General features: G+C 43.2%; 1 protein-coding gene across 2 annotated transcripts; it reads left to right on the forward strand.

Moving 5' to 3' along the window:
* The first annotated feature begins 236 nt into the window (after positions 1 to 236).
* On the forward strand, positions 237 to 16,500 carry LOC130387076 (uncharacterized). Of its 2 annotated transcripts, XM_056596025.1 has the most exons (4): positions 237 to 297; positions 531 to 601; positions 10,859 to 10,958; positions 12,339 to 16,500. In XM_056596025.1, the coding sequence occupies exons 3-4, from the start codon at positions 10,859 to 10,861 to the stop codon at positions 15,791 to 15,793; spliced, it is 3,555 nt and encodes a 1,184-aa protein (XP_056452000.1). In that variant the 5' UTR covers positions 237 to 297; positions 531 to 601; the 3' UTR covers positions 15,794 to 16,500. The 2 variants fall into 2 exon arrangements, with proteins under 2 accessions (XP_056452000.1, XP_056452001.1); XM_056596026.1 differs by having other exon boundaries at positions 284 to 601.
* Positions 16,501 to 21,888: the final 5,388 nt, after the last annotated feature.

A 21,888-nucleotide genomic window follows, 5' to 3' on the forward strand; every position in this document is an offset into this window, starting at 1 on the left:
CTAATGCACCAGAATGCTTCATTTGTATGTGAAAATCACAAACAAATCTTCGGGGGGAGGATGCCCCCAGACCCCCCCACAGGGGTTTGGTTTACAAACTTTCAACCCCCCCTAAAATAAAATTCAGCAGCCGCCACTGGAAACCGGAGCATTTCTTGTAAATGGTGTGACTTCAAATAATGACATAGCCCCCCCCCCCTCCTGGGTGTAGCCCACACAGCTCAGCTTTAAGAGGCGCGGTAGAGAGACGGAGCTCACATCCTCCTGCTCTGAGGAGACGCAGCCGGGACAACCAAGGTAGGACAGAAACATTCTCTGATCAGTTATATTGACACCTGATACAATAGTTGTTGTGGTGCTGATTTTCCTTTGCACCCGTTTGGAATGTTATCGAATGGACGTAATCAGTGGTTATCAGCCCCATAACTAACATTAGAAATGTGGACCGTAAATGTTGTGGATTTCACTTCATGTTTCATTGGGATTTATGTTATAACCAGTGTGATATTTAACACAGAGTTTTTCATTAGGTCTAACTGGAGCTGGTCTTATCTCTGTGTTGGAGGCTGAACCTGGACCTGGGCCAGACCGATGCAACCAGGTGCGTTCACTTCCTTTTTTTAACGGCTCGCGTGGTTTCCAGTGTGGCACTTGCCTTCCTTTCACTTTGTATTGGACCGTCGAACAACAGTTTAACTTGAAAAATAGAAAAGCGGCCGCCTCGTTTCCACATACGTACATTCTCGTATGCGATCCAACCGTCTCCGACCGAAAGTCCATTCATTCCTATGTGATTCTCCGTAATGTCCGTGTTTCCTCCGAGACTCCTCCCCTCCGTAAAATTTCTGTCCGGTATGTCCGTAATATACGTTCAAAAAATGTAACTTTCGCCGTTGTTTTACGGAGATACCGTATGAAAGTTTTTAGGTTTTTCACAAAACATGTAAGTACCTGGCAGGCCAAACTCCTCGCCGATCTCTTTCCAAGCCTGGTTGGTTTTGTTTTTATCTCTGTATATGTCGATCCTCATGTTCCAAAGTACCGGTCTCCTAAAAACGGCCATTATCATATGCTCCCTCATCTTTTGTCCGTAAATAAATTCATGTCCGTTCGTAAAACACTAGCGACTCCTTCCGTAAATTTACGGAAGCACGGATACGAAAAACATACGTATGTGGAAACGAGGCGGAAAGGTTCTGTTTCTGAATGCTCTCTCGTCTGCCAGGGAAGCCAAACCCCTCCCCTTCCTGAATGATCAGTGGCTGCGCACAGTTTTTGCTCTGTGTGTGTGCGTGTGCGTGTGTGTGTGTGTGTGTGTGTGTGTCACCTTGTCTCCTTCTTAACCCGGAACTGACATGAACAACATGCAGCCAGTCCAACTGCGCATGCTCAGCGTGACTAATAACTGATGTTGATATCATTACATCTCCCTTTCTTAAAATAAGAATGTAAAACATTTATATAGACAACACATACTTAATTTTATCAATACTTATCTTTAACTCTTATGAACTGCAATTATTAACTGCAACAGTTACTTATTCAAACCTTTTCAACTGCAGTGTAAGAACATTAGAATATCTGTTCAATAAGCCTCTGTGGTGGCTTCACAGCCCTGAAACTTCTTCTGAAGGGCGGGTCTTGCACAGGAACTGGTGCCTCAGGTGATGAGCTATCAGAGTGTCGAGGTTCTTCTCCAGCAACTGAGTGTCCAGGTTGTTCAGCAGCGGCATCAGCTCTTTGATCTGCTGTCGCTGGTCCCATAATGTCTCGCCGGTTCCGTCTCAGCACTGCTTCACTTTTAGTTGCTTTCTGTGACCATGTATTTGTTTTATCTTTGAGCCTCACATAATCATCAGAATGCAGTTCAGCAAGGCAAAGTCCCATTAGGAGTTGTGCTGGTGAAATACCACACTCTAGTGGTGTTGTGCGGTACACAAGCAGGCTTTTGGTAAAAGTAAGGCAAAAGACTCCACTGTCTTTTGCTTTACACAGCAACCTCTTCACAGTCTGGACTGACTTTTCGGCCAAACCATTAGACTGCGGGTAGTGAGGACTTGACGTTGTGTGTACAAAGCTCCATTCTTCTGCAAAGCGTGCAAAACTGGCACTAGAAAATTGTGGCCCATTGTCTGTGAAGACTTCGCTTGGCACACCATGTCTCGAGAATATGGCCTTCATAGATGTTATAACAGCCTCTACCGTTGTAGTGTGCAGTTTACAGACCTCTGGATACAGGGAATAATAGTCTGTCAGCACAATGTAGTCTTTCCCTGCAGAAACAAATAGGTCAGCGCCTACCTTTTGATATGGTCTGTCAGGCACTGTGCGCGGCTTAAGTGGCTCAGCTCTATTGCTTGTGTGATATCTCAAACATGTTGCGCAGTTTGCCACCTCATTTGCCACATCCTGGTTGATTCGAGGCCAGTACATCACTTCACGTGCTCTTTTCTTACATTTTTCAATCCCAAGATGCCCTTCCTGTATTTTCTTGAGCATTTCCTTTCGCAGACTCCTCGGGATGACTATCTTGCTTCCTTTATAGATGACGTCTCCTACCATCAACAGTTCTGCCCTGCAGTTCCAGTATTCTGTGATTTCCGGTGAACAACCCTGCTCATCATTGGGCCACCCCTCAGTGATGAATTTACACAGGCCTTTTAGTGTTTCAATCCCGTGTTGTCTCTGTTCTTATGAGCTCCATCTTCGCGTCTGCTACTGGCAGTACCTTTGTGATCATGTTCACATGAACATCCACGTCATCACTCATCTTAGTGTGCGCCGGCCCCTGTGGGTCAACTGCTCTTGACAATGTGTCCGCTGTGTACATCAGCTTGCCCGGAGTATAGATTACATTCAGCGAGTAGCGTTCCAGCCGGATCATCATCCTCTGTATTCTCAGTGGGCAGTCATTGAGCGGCTTTTGAAACAACGCGATCAGCGGCTTGTGGTCGGTTTCAACGCTTATGTCCTGTCCTGAAACAAACTGGTGAAGTCTTTCACAGGCCTATGTTATGCTGAGCAGTTCTTTCTCAATTTGTGCATATCACGTCTCTGCGTCTGTCATTGAGCGCGATGCATATGTAAATGGTTGCCAGTCATCATATTTTTTAAAAAGAACAGCTCCGAGCCCACTCTGTGAAGCATCTGATGAGATTTGTATGGGCCTCACTGGATCATAGAACCTCAGAACTGGTTCTAATGTGAGCTGTGTCTTCAGTTCTTTCCATGACTTCTAATGTTCATGACTCCATTCCCATTCTGTCTTCTTTTCAGTCAGCTGTCTCAGAGGTGCCATGTGTTCAGAGAGATTGGGTATGAATTTTCCCATGTCATTTATCATGCCATTAAATCTCTGTATGTCCTTCTTACATTTTGGCTTTGCCAAGTTTTCTATTGCAGACACTTTCCTGGGATCTGGTCTGATGCCCTCGCTGCTCAGGATGTCCCCCACAAATGTTATTTCTTTCACCCCAAGCTGGCATTTCTCTTTATTCAGCTTTGCTGTTCTTGTTGCCTTGAGTACTTGTTTTAGCCTCTCCTCTCATTCAGCTTTCGTACTTCCCCATACTATGATGTCATCCATGGATGTGTCCACTCCTTCCAGATGTTCATAGATCATGTGTATCGTCTTATGATACACCTCAGGTGCTGAAGCTATGCCAAATGGTAACCGAAGAAACTTATATCTACCGAATGGGCTGTTGAATGTACACAGTTTTGAACTTTCGTTGTCCAGCTTCATCTGCCAAAATCCGGATGATGCATCTAGCTTGCTGAAATACTTTGCATTTGCAAACTGTGACATTATTTCTTCTCTTGTGGGAAGTTTGAAGTGTTCTCTTTTTATTGCTCTGTTCAAGTTTCTGGGATCCATACACACTCAAGGCCATTTTTCTTTTCTACAATAACAAGCAAACTCACCCAGTCAGTTGGCTCATCAATCTTTTCGATCACATTGAGGTATTCCATCCTGTCCAACTCGGTTTTCAGTGGCTTTTGAAGAGCAAATGGCACTTTTCGACATGGGTTAATAACTGGTGGCACATTTTTATCCACTCTGATTGTGTGTTCTCCAGGAAGGCATCCGAGACCCTGAAACAGGTCACTGTACTGTTCCATCAGTTCATCATAGACTGTTTCTCCTTCACTTTCCACCACTAGCACTCTCTTAACCAGGTTCAGTCTCTCACAAGCAGCTAAACCTAATATGGCCTGCACGTCTCTGTGCACCACGACGAATGAAAGTGTGTGTTCTCTGTCCTTGTGTGTCACTTTCACCAAGCATCTTCCTTTCACAGGTATCGCTGCTCCTGAATATCCACATACTTTCACCTTTGTTGCATGCACTTTAGGTCTGGGTCTGATGTTGTTGAACGTTGCCTCTGACATCACATTTGCCTGTGCTCCAGTGTCTAGTTTTAATGCAATGTGTGTGTCATTTACTTTCAACATCCAGTACTTTTTATCCGTGTTCTGTTCTGTCACTACATCCACATAAAACTCATTAGAGTCACTCTCATCCACTGCATGACCTTTGCTCTGTTGGTTTTTACATTGCTGTTCATAATGGTTATTTTTGTTACAGTTGTGACATACTTTACCTTATGCGGGACATCTTCTGGGAGCATGCTGCGTGCAACATTGATCACATGACCTTCCCTGTGCCTTTCTGCGCACCGGTGTATTTACGTCGGGTGCCGTGTTCTTCTTCTTGACTGCTCTGTTTGCATCTCTTCTTACAGCTTCCACCTTGCAGCTTTCACTAAACAGCTCTTTTGCTTGTGTTTTCACCGTTTCTGCTGCTCTACACATTCTTAGTGCTTTTCCTCGGTCCAAATCTTGTTCCCTTAACGGCCTTTCTCTTAGACTATTATCTGGAATCCCGAACACAAGTCCGTCCTTTATCAACGAGTCAGTCAGCTCTCCAAATTCACACGTCTTGCTTCGGTTCCTCAGGTCCGTTACATATTGATCAACAGTTTCTCCCGTTTTCTGCACACACTTGAAAAACCTGTGTCTCTCGAATGTCACGTTTCTTTTAGGGATGCAGTAATCCTCAAACTTCTCAAGTATTTTATCCAATTCCAATTTGCTCGCGTCGTCTTGGAACTGAAAGTTATTATATACCTCCAGCGCTTCTTCACCCACAACATGCAAGAAAACTGACGCGTTCATCTTATCGCTCTTCTCGTCCGCCCGATCGCCGTCAGATACAACACAAAGCATTGTTTAAATCTCCTCCAATTCTCAGCCACATTACCTGTTAACTGAAGGTTGGGTGGTGGTTGTAATGCTTGCATCTTTGCGTTGGTATGTCCTCTTTCTCTCCCGGAAAGTAAATAGGCTACCGATGTCCTCTCCGTGGGTTATTAGTGTAACTCTTAGCTGCTCACCGTGCTAGCATATTCCGAAGCTTTTCCAACTTTTTCCCTTCTCCAAAAAAAATAAAAAATAATCCTTACTCTCCAAGTCCATCTTCTGACACCATGTAATGTTTAGTTGGGTTCTTTAATAAACACACCGTAAGTAGCTTGAAAAGAAGGCCTTTATATTCAAGACTCATACATGAGGTAACATTAACTCGCCTTGCCGCCTTCTTAACCCGGTACTGACATGAACATGCAGCGCGCCAGTCCAACTGCGCATGCTCAGCGTGACGGTCTCATAACTGATGTTGATATCATTACAACTGCCATAACGGCTTGCGTGGCCTCGAGTGTGGCACTTGCCTTCTTTCAATTTGTATTGGAACGTCGGACAAAAGTTGAACTTCGGTTAACTTTTTGCAAATAAGCAAGATAAACACAAAGATGAAAATTGGAATATTGAGTTCAATTTCCAAATATTCAGTTTTTTGTTCATCGAGTTAATACGGAAATTAGATTTTTTTGTAATTCCGCCAAACTGAATGATCAGTGGCTGTGTGTGTGTGCGTGCGTGCGTGTGTGTGCATGCTGTTTCTAGGCATCGGGTTTGCAGATTCCATTCGTGGTCTTTGAAATTAATGGTCAAGCTAATGTATGGCTCTGAAGTACGGCTTGACCACAGGTCAGAAGTTGTGGCAAAGTACCTGGCTGACAGGATTTCTTGTTGCACAGATTTTTTACACATCAGATAAAGTTTGGGAATGGCAAAAGTATTTTCGCCCTGGAATCACATGGCGTGGGTCAAGTACGTGAAGGAGATTTTTATAACCGGGCTTCTCGACTGTACTGAGCGGAAGCATATCGGTAGCTATGTGATATGCCACTGCCCGGGTTATGTCTTTGTAGCGTTTGGATGTTTTGTCATAAGGCACTGATGTCGAGTACCTCTCCATGGTGGTCTGCTGCTGCTTTTGCGGCGTTGCATTTGCAGATGTTGTTGGCCGTTTTTTGATACGGCTGTGCTCCAAAGGGTGAGAGCGGCTAAGGTGATAAAATAAGTTTGTTGTATTCCCAGTCTTGGTGGGGACTACTGTCATGCATAATTTACAGGCAACATTAGTCTGACTATGGTCTGACTTGTAAAATCCAAAGAACTGCCATACTGGCGAGCTGACATTTCCATTTTTATCGACAATTTCCTCGCTCGTTGCGGTACTCATCTTTCACATCCCACAGCACGCTGTCTCTGTGAACACCAGACAACGAGATGGCGCAACCAAACTTGATACTGTTACATGATTGGCTATTAGCGTGTCACTCCAGACGTTGCTAGGTACCAGAGGACGAGTGCCTTTGTTTGTGCAACCAACCTTGCTTCGCAACCTCTGCTTCAAAGCGGAGCTAGAAGTAGACTTTTTGCTACGGTTTCTTACAACGAGGAATAAAAATAATATCGAAAGGTTCTATCAAACACATTTTCTATTGATATTGATTACGTGTGAATCGCGATACATACCGTTATTGTTTTAACGCCCAGCCCTAATACAAACTAAACTTTTTATTTATGTTGAAATATTATTTGTGGCTACAGCCCATCCCACATAATTTCGAACCTGTCAGACCTGAGTGGGCGAATGAGGTATTGCCGAGAACTGATGGCAATCAAAGCCAATTAAATGCCTGGTAAGAGGAGAATGGTGGACAGTTGCTATCATTTAGCAACGCAACAACGAGCGCTGGAGCTAGTCAATGAACAGCAGTGCATACAACAACACTTTTATTTATTTTTACTGTCAGTGAATAGCACCGAGTGAAATTCAACGTTATCTTTATATCTAGTGACAGCGATTATGTCGTTCAGATAAGTACCAGTAAACTTAGCAAGAAGATCTAGAAATAGAAGGCATAATGCTAACTATGGGCTAACTTTCCAGGCCCACCTGTGAAATCCCCGCCCAGATGATCCCTAATTAATTCTTACCCCCAACATTGTAAAAAGATTTCCGATTCGTTATCCCACGTTTTGATGGTAGCCTACTAGCTCCAGTAACAACATCTTTGCCTAGTGTTTATTTCTAAGCTTTATTTTACCCAGTGTGCGAAATACCCGTCAATATTCGGGGGTCCCCATCTCCCCCGATTGTTGCGCATACCACTTTTCGGTGGGTCGCAGAATTCGGTGTAACACTGACATACAATTTGCAGTAGGCCTATAAAATTACAATATTTCATGGATGCAAGCCAAGACAATCAGTATTTAGCCTGCATGACAACACATACACGCACACACATAACACTTTTTTATAATCCAATATGCTATATATATTTAAAGCAACACTGACATAGGAGGCTGCATTAGCTAAAGTTGTTTGGAATGCCCGTTGATTTATTACAAGGAGAGACAAAGTTGTGCATTACAATGCAAACACGACAATAATTGGCACCAATCTGGCGAGCTTAGAAGAGCAATCAACTGACTAAATGGCAGGTATAGCGAAACGGACACGCAATCAGTGCACTTGCAAATTAGTGCCCTCAAGTATGACCTTGGAGTGATATTAATTATAAAATTACGATAATCATCAATCTACCGCAAATACTATCAGACAAATGTACATTGAACACATACACATAGCACAATCATGCAACCTGGTGGATGCTGACATACAGCCCACAACAAGCTAAACATAACCATGGCGGCTGTGCTCTCTCTATCACTCTCACACGCCCGTACACAATCACTCCTACTTATCCAACTCAAAGGCTGGACTGCTTCACTAAGACCACAACTAACCACGAGGCCTTCATAACCATGCAGTATGCCGAAGCTGGAAGGGACATACGCACAGTCGCACACACTCATCTTATGCAAAACAATCGTCTTTCTTCAGTTAGACACACATGGCTAATTTGCATATGTGCACAGGACTGGCTGGCTCCGCAAGGCAAATAATATAACATATTTAATGATCTTTCTATCTGTCTAACTATCTATCAATGCTTGCGTCTTGTTCTAATTTGATGTATTAAGTGTTTGTCCAGTCAGACTGGTTGCCTCCGTTGTTCTGTGTGGTCTTGTAGGCTATACTGTCCTGGGTGAGCCTAATCACCTAAATTAATTCCTTGTTTGGTATTAATAAAGACTTGACGAGGCTATCAATCTATCTAGGCTATTAATTAACAATTATACGCCGAAGGCGAAGGGAATAGTAGGAAATAGCTATTCCCCACTGCTCACGGAGCCTGAGGTGAATAATTGTTAATTAAATGTTATAGTAGGCTATATACTACACGTGAACAGTCCAAAAATATACAAGATAACTCTTTTTACCGGTATTTATTTGTTTTTATCAGCGTTTCATTTAATTTTATCAGCGGACATTTTGCGATGAAAATAATATCGAGTTTGAGAGGTCAATCATGGGATATTGCCCAATATCCTGCGATAGCGAACCAATCAATCTGGGCCATCTTAGGAGGTTCACGCGTAGCATACACTAACTATAGATAATATCTATGTATTTATCTATGTATCTGTATAATCTACTGAACACTCTTTTACTAGCCTCTACTCTCAAGGGGCTCGATGCGGCTTTGGTCCGTGTCTCCCCAACGTGACGTCATGCAATGCATTCTGGGGGAAATGAGAATCAATAGCAAACCGCTAAAATAGTAGCTACTTTTTTCGGATTACATTCCGTTTTTTGATACCTAACAACATTAAATACAATGGATAACAGTTTTAATCTTTATTTCCAACAAGCAAATTGCACAAGTTCGTTGGAAAATAAACCCTGCATCACAGCCTTTAACGCAGATGAATTTAATTCCACAACTTTTGTTGGAAGGAATTCCTTTTTCTTAAGGTCTTCTATTTCCATAGCTCGGTTGTGAGCAACGCTGTCACGGTGGATGTAAAAAGATTTAGGCAACCGTTTTTGAACAGGGCTACTCACTGTCCCATTGATCCAGGCATCCGACAAATGTAAGCCTGTCTTTTTCTCTGTAAGCAAGAGAGTATTTGCTGCCTAACATGCAGTGTATCCAAGGCCACCCTTGCCTGTGAACAGACAGTTCTTTTTTTCCTTCCTCCTTCCAGTGATTGAGTCCCCAGTTCCCCGGAAGTCCCTCCGTTGTATCAGTCCCGGTCCCAGCCTCTTCATCCTCCTTTTCTGTTTCCATGTCGTCATCATCAGTCCCACATTCAGCAGCGGCTGTGGCATCGTCACTAGATGTAGAATTTGCAGAGCTAGCATCTGCTAAAGTCCCAGGAGAGCTAGCAGGCGTCTAAGCTATTACGGCTTTACTATTATCCAGAGCTATGTTTTGTTTTTTTGCAGTAAAACCGGAACGGGTCAAGTCCGAGCATGACGTCTTTAATAAGCGGCCTCTTTTTCGGTGCCATGTACCAGCCAGTCGTCTTGAAGTTTATTTGATGTTTATTTGACAATATTTATTTTCCGCCAGTAGTCCGGTAACTTATCAACCCCAGCGTTTTCGGTGGCTAAGCATTGTTTGGCTGATGTTATGTATGATTATTCCTGTTTGTTTTAAAAACGTAGCCCCCCCCCTTTCTTCACAGTCTCACATGTTGTGCATAAACATATTTGTCTACTTCTACTGAACACGACCATGTCCAATATTAGCTCATTTTTGAGAACGAGGCTATGATTTGAGGCTAACCTTATCATGCAAGGCATTGCGGTTTGTTTGCGTCCACAATGAGGGAAGCTGTGCTTCTAGAAGGCACGCTATATGGATCCCACACTAAATTGGGGAAAGCTTCAAACAAAGTAAATTTTCTAACATAAAAACACAAATCGTAGAAAAGTCAGATAAGGATGTAATTGCGCTATACGTTTTGAAACAAGAATTGGGCTTGATTACATCACAGATTCTCGGACACTCATTGAGCTTGGTTTTAAATGTGCAAACTATAATCATAAGCATGGCAGATGTAGTTATGTAGTACAATGGTGTCATATGGGTTGGTACTGGGTAGGCCCTATATCCTTATGTCTCAACATGATATTCATGTTACAGAAAGGCAATATGCCTCTCTGTAATTATATTGGGAGGAATATAATGATTTTTATGGCATCCAATCTAAAACTAAATGACGCTACAAGATAACACAGTACATAAATCAACATAGACACAAAACAGTACAAAACAGTTCACCCCCAGCCAGAGTGCGTGGCCAATCATGGGAAATTCACTTATTATAGAAGCCAATAGAATATAACCCTATAATGCAATAATAATAAAAAAAAGCATACATAAATCCCACAGTGATGACATGCCATGCCATAGGGGCATATATGTACACAACTAAAGGTTGCACATCATTTCAGGCAAAAAATGGTCCTTCAATACAGAATCAATTAAAAATTGTGTGTGTGTGTGTGTGTGTGTGTGTGTGTGTGTGTGTGTGTGTGTGTGTGTGTGTGTGTGTGTGTGTGTGTGTGTGTGTGTGTGTGTGTTTTCAGATGGCCGTGGACAGTGGTAAGACCGTAGTGCTGGCAGCACTTGGCCGGCCCTTCAGTCTGGGGATGCTCTACGACTGTCGCAACGACTCACTGATCCCCGGTAAATAAATACAAGTCCCGAGTCTAACGGACAAGACACAAGATCTCTTATTGTCGTTGTTTTAACTTTTAACTGATTTGAGTTTTGGCTGAAATCGAATGATCTGGCCAAATATCATTATGGATGTCATTATTAGGTGAGTGCTGCAAGTGGCGCTCAACTATTGTTGTTCTTAAAGGTCACATGACATGCCACCAGGAGTGTGATTAGCCGGTACTGGGGCCTTTACGGCTCTGACACACCCACCAGATTATGGATCGTCGGACAGTCTGGCTAGCTCGGTGACCTGAGTCTGTTCGGTGTGTGCTGTGCGATCGTCAAAGCCTTCGGTGAACTTTTGAAGCCGTCTGTAATCTTTTCAGCCGATTGCACATGTTGATTCGGCCAAGACCAAATCGGTCCGACTGCTTTTTTTTCCGGCACTCGGCAGTCAGAATGGTGTGTCAGGGCCTTTAAACGTCACAGTTGAGTTGTCAGCATGTATTTAACATGGAAGCCCCTACATTCAGGCTGACTGAGATAACATACTGTGACAAAGACAGTGGCAATGCACCGGATGCTGACCAAGATAATAGGGACCTCATTTCCGTTTAGTTAGGTCCACTTAAGATAGCCAGAGCTCACATTTATCTATTACTCCATTTTCCACCACACTACACTACCCATGAGCCTCGTTGATTCTTTACAAGCAAGTATATTATTGTAATGGTTAAAGTTATGGCTAGATAATAGACTGTATATTATGCTATATCATATTTATTATTATAATATGCTTTGTCCTTACAGGTTAGTAGCAATTTATTAGAGACCCTAGGATATCATTATGATTGTTCGAATAAATTTTAAACAATAAAAGGGTCACAGACAACTTTAACATTATTCTCATCCTAAGAAATGTATGCACTCCTAGTATTTCAAGACACTTTGCATAAAATGTTTACCAAATGCCATATATTTATAATATAATATAATTTAAATGAATCAGTCTAATCATAGTCCATGGTTTAGCATTTATTATAATAACCAGATCAAATATCAACTCTCTTCCATATTAAATACATGGTATTTGGTCAGTCAGACTACAGAGTAAAGTATTATTGTGAGTTAAAGCAGTGATGTGTACAGAATATAGACCACCCTATATCATCCCACAGCATGACCATTCCACCTACATTCGTTTTTATTCAACCTTTATTCCTCCAAATATAACACACATTGACATTTAACATTTATCAAGGTTGGCCATTCAGCTTTCATAGGAAAAGCATTTATTTTCAGGAGGAAACCATACGCTGATATATATATAGAAAATGTATACGTTTTAGATGTATTCCTCTGAGCAAGGATTCTGATTTGTTTTCTCTTTGTCTTCTTCTGAAGCTCTGACACTTTGGAACCGGGAGGCCTTAGAGAAAGAAGCAAATGAAATACCCCAACCAAACAGTGACTTTGAGATAGTTGCATCTGACTCCATCGAAGACAAATATTCTGCGTTGAATGTTGAAGCTTCACTGCAAGCCAGTTTTCTGTGTGGACTGGTTGAGATAGGAGGCTCTGCTAAATATCTCTCAGATTCTAAGATTTCCAGCAATCAGGCTCGAGTGACACTAAAATACAAAACCACCACGAAGTTCAAAGAGCTGTCAATGAATCACATTGGCAGAGATAATGTGCAACATCCATATGTGTTTGAGTTGGAACAAGCAACACACGTAGTGACAGGAATCCTTTATGGGGCACAAGCCTTCTTTGTGTTTGACCGTGAGGTGTCACAAAAGGAAAATAGGCAAAACATCGAGGGCTATCTAAAGGTGCTGATCAAGAAGACAGCCAACTTGAAGATAGACGGTCATGGTTCTCTGAACATGGCAGACAAGGACATTGAAAATGTTGACAAGTTCTCCTGCAAGTTCCATGGGGACTTTAACCTTGAGAAAACACCTGCGACTTTTCAGGAGGCAATAGAAGTCTATCAAAGCCTACCTAAGTTGTTGGGAACCAACGGAGAGAACGCAGTGCCTCAGAAGGTCTGGTTAATGCCACTGAAGACTCTAGATTCTACTGCTGCTCAACTGGTTCGACAGATTAGTGATAGTTTAATCAGGGATGCTCAGAATATCCTGGAGGACCTCAGCGAGCTGGTAAGGAGATGCAACGATGCAGAAAGATGCAAGACAGCCCAAGTTAAGAAAAATGTGAGAACTTTCAAAGAACTGGTTTTGCAGCATAAACTAAAGCTCCAGAATAATATGAAAAGGACACTCCCATTGATCCGAGGAGGAGGAGAGGAGGAAGGTGTTCTTGCAAAAATCCTGGAAAAAGTACATTCTTCTCCTTTCCAAATTGATAAACTGAATGAGTGGATGGATTGCAAAGGGACAGAAATGATAATCATGAGCTCTCTGATTGACAAGATGTCCAAAATTGTGATCGTCACAAGTCGCACAACTCTGCAACAGGAGATCCACAGTGCAGATATCACACATGCTGTGTGCTTTGTCTTTACCTCCCTGGAAGCCCCAGAGCCTTACCTTTCAGCTCTGTCAAAGCACTTGGATGAAACCCAAACAGACAACGTGTCATGTGCTTATGATGTGGAAAAGGAACCATGGTTCTCCTCAGATGACGTAATGGACAAGGTGCAAGAGAAAGTAAAAGTCTTTAAAGATTTTGCCGAAGCAAACAAAGAGAACAAAAGCATCAGGTTTCTAACAGCTGAGAAGAGAGACAATGTAAAGAAAGGTGCAACTCTCCACCTCTACAAGGATGGCTCCTTAGTCACCGACAACTTTGAACCACCTTCAAAGCCAGGGATGATCATACGTGACATCACCCATAACAGTGTAACACTGAATATTTCCCCACCTCGATCTGGGTTGACAACTGACACCAGCTACACTGTTGAGTTCTGTGTCCATGGAGATGATGTTTGGCATCAACAAATGGAGATAGTGGCTGGAGATGTCACAGTGTCCAGCTTGAAGATTAATGAAGATTATCAGATCAGGTGTAGAGCCAAGTGTGCAGTCGGCTTCGGTTCGGCTTGTGAAGGTAGCGCTTTTAAAACCTTAAAAAAAAAAAAATCTAATCCTACAGAGTCATCAGTCAGCTGGGAAAAGCCATCTGATAGACTAGCTATATCAATCAAAAAATTGAGCAAAGAATTAAAACCTGGTTCTCCTTCAGTGTTCAAGTTACCCCTGAAGCAAAACCATATTAGGATAGATGGATGCAAGAGCTACACATTTGGCGAGGACAGCGTGAGGCCAAATCGCACTCTCATGTTTCTGGGGGCAACAGGTTCGGGGAAGTCAACTCTGATCAATGGAATGATCAACTACATCCTGGGCATAGATTGGGAAGACTCTTTCCGCTTCAAACTTATCGATGAGGACCAATCGAAGTCACAAGCTGAAAGTCAGACTCCCGAAGTAACCACCTACAAAATCAACCACCAAGATGGCTTCCGAGTTCCTTATTCTCTAACCCTTGTTGACACTCCGGGTTTCGGCGACACAAAGGGTATAGTGAGAGACGGGGCGATCACAGAGCAGATCAGGACACTCTTCACCTCGGAAAAGGGAGTCCTTGAGATAGATGCAATTTGTTTTGTCCACCAGGCCTCTCAAGCAAGACTAACGCATACACAGAAGTACGTGATCGATTCGGTGCTGTCCATCTTTGGTAAAGACGTGGCAGAGAACATTTGCATTCTGGTCACATTTTCAGACGGTCAGCCGCCTCCTGTTCTCGCGGCGATCAATGCTGCTAATATTCCATGTCCTAAAACAGACATAGGACTTCCAGTGCACCACAAATTCAACAACTCTGCACTTTTTGCTGAAAATAATTCTTTCAGTGACATAGCTGATCAAGGCTCCAAATCATCAAATAATCCCCCCCCCAAAAAGATGGAGGCTAAAAACTTTGATGCAATGTTTTGGGAAATGGGGGCAAGCAGCATGGAAAAATTCTTTGCTGCCTTGGGACAAATGACCACCAAGAGCCTGCAGTTAACCAAAGAGGTTCTCAACGAGCGAAAGCAGTTGGAGGTGGCTGTGGAAGGAATCCAGGCCCAGATACGGGCGAGTTTGGCGAAACTAGAAGAGATCCGATCAACCAAAGAACAGATCGAAAAGCACAACGCCGACATCAGTTGCAATGAAAACTTTAAATTTGAAGTTGAAATCCTCAAGCCTGTCCAAATAGAGCTTACAAAAGAGGGAGAGTTCATCACTAACTGTCAGCAGTGTTCAATGACCTGCCATTACCCCTGTGCCATAGCAGACGATAAAGAAAAGAGTGGCTGTGCTGCCATGAGTGGTGGGAAATGCAGGGTTTGCCCTGGAAATTGTCCCTGGGAAGTACATTTCAACCAGAAATACAAGTGGGACTACGTCAAAGAGAAGCAGAAGAGGACGATAAAAGAATTGAAAGAGAAGTATAAAAAAGCCACGGAGGCAAAGATCTCAGTTGAGGAACTGATTGAACACCTGGAAGAGGATGTTGTCATACTGCAGGATGAGATCATGTCCATGATAAAAAAGTCATCTCACTCTATAGCTCGGCTGAAGGAGATAGCTCTGCGGCCTGACCCGCTGAGCACGCCAGACTACATCGACCTGCTCATTCAGGGAGAGAAGTCAGAGGGCAAAGAGGGTTACCTGGCACGGATTGAGTCTCTAGAAAAAATTAAAGAAAATGCCCAAATCATGGCCAAGGTTTCAAAAGGAGAGCCGCTAACCAGCACACAGGATCAATACATTAAGGACAGAAAGAAAAGGAAAGAAGGAAAGGGAATTCGGATGGGTGGTTGGTTTAAGAATCCGTTTTGAGTCTGGGGTCCTCCTCAAGGTCTCCTCCCGAGGGAGGCGCGCAGTGGGCAAACTTACCAGATGCCCGAACTGGCATAGGGTTAGAGCTAACAAATGATTTCCACTAGGATGGGCAACACATTTTTCCTTGGATTAGACACCAAAACATTTCATTTGAAAGAGATGGCATTCGTTTCAAATAGAGATATGTGATTTTTTTTTATATGACAGCAATTACAAAGCACAGGTCTTCTGTTTTTATAGTTTATAGTAGTATCCTTCTCAGGTATTGGCCTTTGTTCTCTTCACCTCCTTTCTTCCGCTGTAACTCGTTATGTTCAGGTTCGAGCGTATACGTTTTGTCACAACTTTGTACAGATTTTTGACAGAGGCAACCATTTCCCTCTGTATTTTTTAACAATTTCAGAAAAAGTATACAAATAAAATGTAATTAATTATAGGAGGTTATAATTAATTACACCCCTAATTTCCACAATAGGTATCACAGCAATTTACATCCTTCTTCTGCTACGTTAACTCATTTTATGCTTGTTCTTTGATATAATAACACAGATGCTGTTGATGAAAACCGAGAAATGAAATTGTGATCAATATTTGTTGGTTGTAAATGTGATTATGAATATGTTAGAGGAAATAATAACAGAGGCTGTAAAAATTATATTTACAAAAGTATAATAGCCTGCTATATGTCATCTTACTTTTTCAAAGAAAAAAAATATTAAACGATATTAACGATTGAAAAACGTCTGTATTTACTCAAGCCTATTTTATTTATTTTTTTTATATTAATTCAAGTTGGTTGTGTTGTGAATTTTTGAAAGTTAAGTCTCATAAACTGGATCGGTAAAGAGTTGAACTCGTGAGCCCTGTTTCAGTTAGCTGGTTTTGAGGAAACCCCGAGTTTGTTCGCTCCAAGTTAGTGGAAACTCTGGGTTTTCCATTTCAGTTAGCAGGTTCAGCGTGCAGCATTCTTCAAAGAAAGTAGTCCAATCCAGATCGCTTTTAACTTACTTTATTTGTCAAAGTATTTCGGTATGGTAACTACGGAGCAAAAGGAGGGGAAGTGTGTCGAACACGTGCTGAGCGTCTCCCAGCTGATCAAAACTCTAACCCGCGAGTCCTGAGCTACCTGAAGATTCTGGCTCCAATCTCTCTCTCTCTCTCTCAATTCGCCTTATTCACCTGGCGGCCATTTTAGCCCGTGAGGGGTACACAAACCCGGAAGTCGGACTGCGACGCATATGATCGATGGAAGATTCAGCAGCACAAGTGATGGATACATTTCAACAACTGTGCTCTCTGCCTTAATCTATCTACTAAAACGGGCAAGTTCTTTCTTGCCTGGCTAACTGCTAGCGATACGGAGACCGGGTTACAGCACCAGACATATCATAAAACGTACTTTAAAATTACGGCCAGGATCTCTTTTGATTTTAATAATCCATTCTCGACGTAGTCCCAGATCATTGGGGAAACGGTGAAAAGTTTGTCCTCTGTTCGATTTCTTCCTGTGTGATGAAGTGCATTGGGGAACACAGCAGTGAGGAGCCATTGCATCGCGTTGTGAAAACTCCCGGAAGTGGAAAGTGTACCCCTCAGGCTCCTACTTCCGTTCGAAGTGAATAAGGCGAAATGTTATGGTCCAGTCCGCGTGGCCTGTGTGAAGTGGGCGTGGCCGGTGTGACGTATTAGCCTCGGCTTCCTCACTTGTCTGAGGTGCTGCCTTCTGTGGATGGAGCAGCTATTGCAGCCTTCAGTAAGGTCCTGCTCCCCTTGTGGCTATGTATAGTATATAATAGTTTGAATTGGGTTATTTTAAATTAGAATTTGTTTGAAGTGAGGAATAAATGTGTAAACCCTCTTTGATTAAACACTACCGCGCTGACTCTAACTGCGACCAGGGCGAAGCAGAAAGCAGGGGCCGAGCAGAAGCAGGGCTAAAAAAAGCCTAGCGGGCCACATTCCAATCATAGGGAGAGAGGGAGCCGCGCATGGGAGGATTGCACATTTGAAGCTACAGAGATAATAGAACATTTAAACTAACGAGTAGAATAAACTCAAATAAATTGCATTAATAAATAGTGTATTTCACCGAAAATTGAATATGGCACCAACAGCGGTAGAGATTTTGAGCAGAAACAATCCATTGCTCAGAGATGAGATAAAGAGGATCTCTGAGAAATGGGAGAAGAGAACAGCTAAAACAGGCACAATATGGCCCATGGGAGGGACTTTTGATATAGTGATGTGTTGGGACATCGAGGTAATAATCCCATTTAATTCAATTTTATTAATAATAAGAAATTACAAAGCTAACAGAAGCAGAAAACAACTTTACCTTTGCTTTTGTTCTGAATTTGCTGTGCTATATTTGGTGTGCGTGTGTATACTTGGTGGTGTGTCCTAAAAGTGAATCCTGATGGGCCAGGTCATTAGATTCGGATGAAGTTGTCATGCGATACAGCTCCAAGGATGACAATCTGAGAATTCTTATTTTCAAGTTGTATACGTGAGTGAGTGAGTGAGTGAGTGAGTGAGTGAGTGAGTGAGTGAGAGGGAAAGAGAGCGAGCAGGAACGCGAATAAGAGGAAAAACCGCCTGGGGGCTGAACAGAGAGGCGACAGAGAGAGAAAGAGAGAGAAAGAGAGAGAAAGAGAGAGAGAGAGAGAGAGAGAGAGAGAGAGAGAGAGAGAGAGAATGAATTTGCACTGTACAATGACCAATGTCAATGTAATTTAAAATAAATAAGTAAAATAAAAGAAAAAAGGGTGCATGTGTGAGCCTGTTCTCGTGTGTGTGTCAGGGCCACCGAGGTAGGGGAGGATCCTCTCCTGCTCAGAGTGATGGAGTACACAAGGGGGTACTAAAAGCATACTTCGGATAAAACAATATGGTTAATTAGAAAATGGAAATAATGTATCGATTCGATGTTGACCAACGGAAAACTAGATAAGGACAACACAGAGAGACGTGTTGGGTACATATTAGTGAATCAAATTGTGGAAAACCTGAAATGCAAACAACAGGTAGAGTAAAAGAAGATTAGGGGCCCTATCTTGCATCCGGCGAAAGTGACTTAGTCACTGGCGCATGTGTCGTTCTTAGTTTAGAACTGGCGCAGAGCGTTCTTTTGCCACCACCGCCACTCGCCGGTAAATTAGGGAATGATCTTGCGCCCCAAGGGGCGGTACGGCGAAAGGAGGAGGCGTGTTCTGGCGCAAACGGCAATGACAATGACAACGCTACTGACAATGAAATACCTGGTTTAAAGTCAGTGGTGCGTTGTTCAGATGCTATTTTAAGGGCGCATGTATGCATGCGCATGCGATGCATACGGATTGCTTGTGCACCTCGCGCATACACTTTGCTTCTCTCATCTACACGGACAGCAGTTCCCATTTTTGCAAACCATACATAATTACAAGGAAAATAAAATATTACCACACAAGGAAAATCATTGTGGGATAAAATAAATAGGCATAAATCTAGCGTACACATTTACCCAAATTATTCACGCGAATTGTAGGTTCAGACGCCGGGGGGAGAGGGTCTACCGGCCCAGACACACCTATCTCTCCCTGAGTGAGGAGGAATGCAGGCGTAAGCTACGCCTGACCCGTCAGGCTGTCACAGATATCTGCCATCTCCTGGCAGATGAGCTGGGGACTGATGCACGCTGTCCCTATGCCCTCCCCGTTGAAGTGAAAGTTACAGCGGCACTGCATTTCTATGCATCTGGGTCGTTCCAGCATCCCCTTAGTTCTATTGGACGCATTTCACAATCGGCAATAAGTTCGGCTATACATGCAGTTACGTCAGGTCGAGTCCGACATGCTGGGGAATACATCAAATTCCCCGTTACACCTGACAGCCAGGAAAGAACAAAGCAGGAGTTTTGGACCAAGTATGGGTTCCCTGGCGTCCTTGGTGCTATAGACTGCACCCATGTGCAGCTACGTGCCCCATCAGTAAACGCACTCGTATACATAAACCGGTAGGGAACTCATTCGATTAATATCCAAGTCATTTCCGATGCTAATTGTAGAATAAATCATGTCTTTGCTAATTACCCTGGCTCAAGCCATGACTCTTTCATATTGGCAAACTCGACCTTTCCTGCCATATTCGAGGGGAATCCTCCCTTGGATGGGTGGCTGTTAGGGGACAACGGCTATCCGTTGAAGTCATGGCTCATGACCCCATTTCTTATGCCAGCAACAGTGCGCGAAATTGTATTCAACAGGAAACACACACAAACACGCAGTGTAATTGAACGTTCATTCGGAATACTGAAAATGCGCTTCAGGTGTTTGGATAGGTCAGGTGGTACTTTACAGTATGGTCCTCAAAAAGTTGCATTATTCTTTGTGGCGTGTTGTGTTTTACACAACATTGTCATGAATCATGGATGTGCCGATGCCATTATGTCCACATGCTGCTGCAGCACGGGAGAGGAGAGCTCATCTGTCAGAGGAGCTGCATCGTATATAGTGAGGTATAAGCAAACTAATGACATCTCCGCTCTATTGTTTAGCTACATTGTACAATTATTACCATGCATTCATAACCTTGTGATTCAGAGAAAGTGAGCCCAAAACATCGGAAAGTATAGTATGTCCTTGAGACATTTTTTATTCGACTTGTCCAAATGTTCGTAGGCGTAAATGAAGAAAAATAATACAAAACGAAAAATGAAAAGTTGCAATGATTTGAAGGAGATTTAGCCGAAAAATCTATTATTTTCTCACTCCTCTGAACCTTTCTTGGCGTGCGCCTGGCAAATCCGCCATCATAATAGCAATCCGCCATGGAACAAGCGCCGATCGCTCTTAAAAGGGATGCGAGAAAACGCTCTGATTGGTTCATTGCACGTAACGCCCCGTGCCCACTACATGCGTCCGTTGACTGATGTGGGAAGGCGTGGCTGACTGATGGGGGAGTAGTCTTTGCAGAGGCATCCGTCAGCCAATCTAATCGCTTCGCCGGGTTCTTCCCGCTACTTCCTGCTTGTTGCGATGCAAGATGACCCGCTTTCCCGCTTTCCAGTATCGTCAGAGCCCGAGTCGCGTCACAGTGCTTAAATTTGCAGACACGATCTGATTGGATGACGGATCCGTCGCTGCCGAAAAAGTTGAACATATTTCAACTTCTTGACTGAGCCGAAGGCTCCAACGGAACGTACGGATCCACAATGCATTGCGCGTCCGTCCCCATTAAAGTCAATGGGGATCACGCAACGGACGCATGTAGTGGGCACGGGGCGTTACGCCCAAACCACACCTACGGGTAATTAGGCTGCTTCAGACCAACGCTTTTGACACTTGCGCCGCAGCGCAAGTGTCATTTATCCGCCTGTAAAATAGCGATAGCGCCGTAGAACCGCCCACAAAGCTACTTGCGCTTTGCGCTTCCCACTTGCGTTTCAGACCGTTAAAATAGGGCCCTAGGTCTTCCAAATTAAATAGTTAGTGTTGGATAATCGGGTAGGATTATGAAGAGAATTGTGATAATGAGTAACGGTTAACACAGAAGTGAGTCACCTAATATTGAAAATGCAAGTTTTAATATAGTAATTTTTGTTTTCTTTTACATCTCCCTAGTTTAGGACCATAGGAGGATTGACGCTACATCCGCTGGGAAGGGATCCTACATGCTAGGTTCTCTAATAAAATGTTAGCAATTGATACTAGGATATTTTTAACTCTGATAAATTACCTTTAGATTCACCCCATCATACGCCCCGTCGCGCACACAGGGTAAAGTTGTAGTTGTTGTTGTTGTTGTTGCCCTGAGGTGTATCCATTACTCACACAATTGGCTGCATGGGCAAATGGGACTGAAGTCTCTGTCTCCATCCATCCACTTTGCAATCTATACTACCTTATGGGTGGGGATTGATTGTATCCCAGGCACGGCATCCTGCAATAAGCCAGTATGGAAGTCTGGTTAGCCAACGACGGGTAAGATCCCACCTTGAAGCCCGGGACAACCTAAAACAGGGACAGTCATGATTACTTGGCAAAGTCACTGTGAGCAATGGCTCACTTGATCATGAAGTGACGAACTGCAACCATCATAGGAAGAGCCGGCTGGTC

The sequence above is a fragment of the Gadus chalcogrammus genome, chromosome 8, assembly GCF_026213295.1.
Source record: "Gadus chalcogrammus isolate NIFS_2021 chromosome 8, NIFS_Gcha_1.0, whole genome shotgun sequence".
NCBI classification, from domain to species: domain Eukaryota; kingdom Metazoa; phylum Chordata; class Actinopteri; order Gadiformes; family Gadidae; genus Gadus; species Gadus chalcogrammus.

Bases quoted from the DNA above. Each gene is read 5' to 3' on its own strand.
- LOC130387076 (XM_056596025.1), top strand. From the start codon at position 10,859: ATGGCCGTGGACAGTGGTAAGACCGTAGTGCTGGCAGCACTTGGCCGG. The intron at 10,959-12,338 runs GTAAATAAATAC...CTTCTTCTGAAG, and splicing joins CAACGACTCACTGATCCCCG to CTCTGACACTTTGGAACCGG.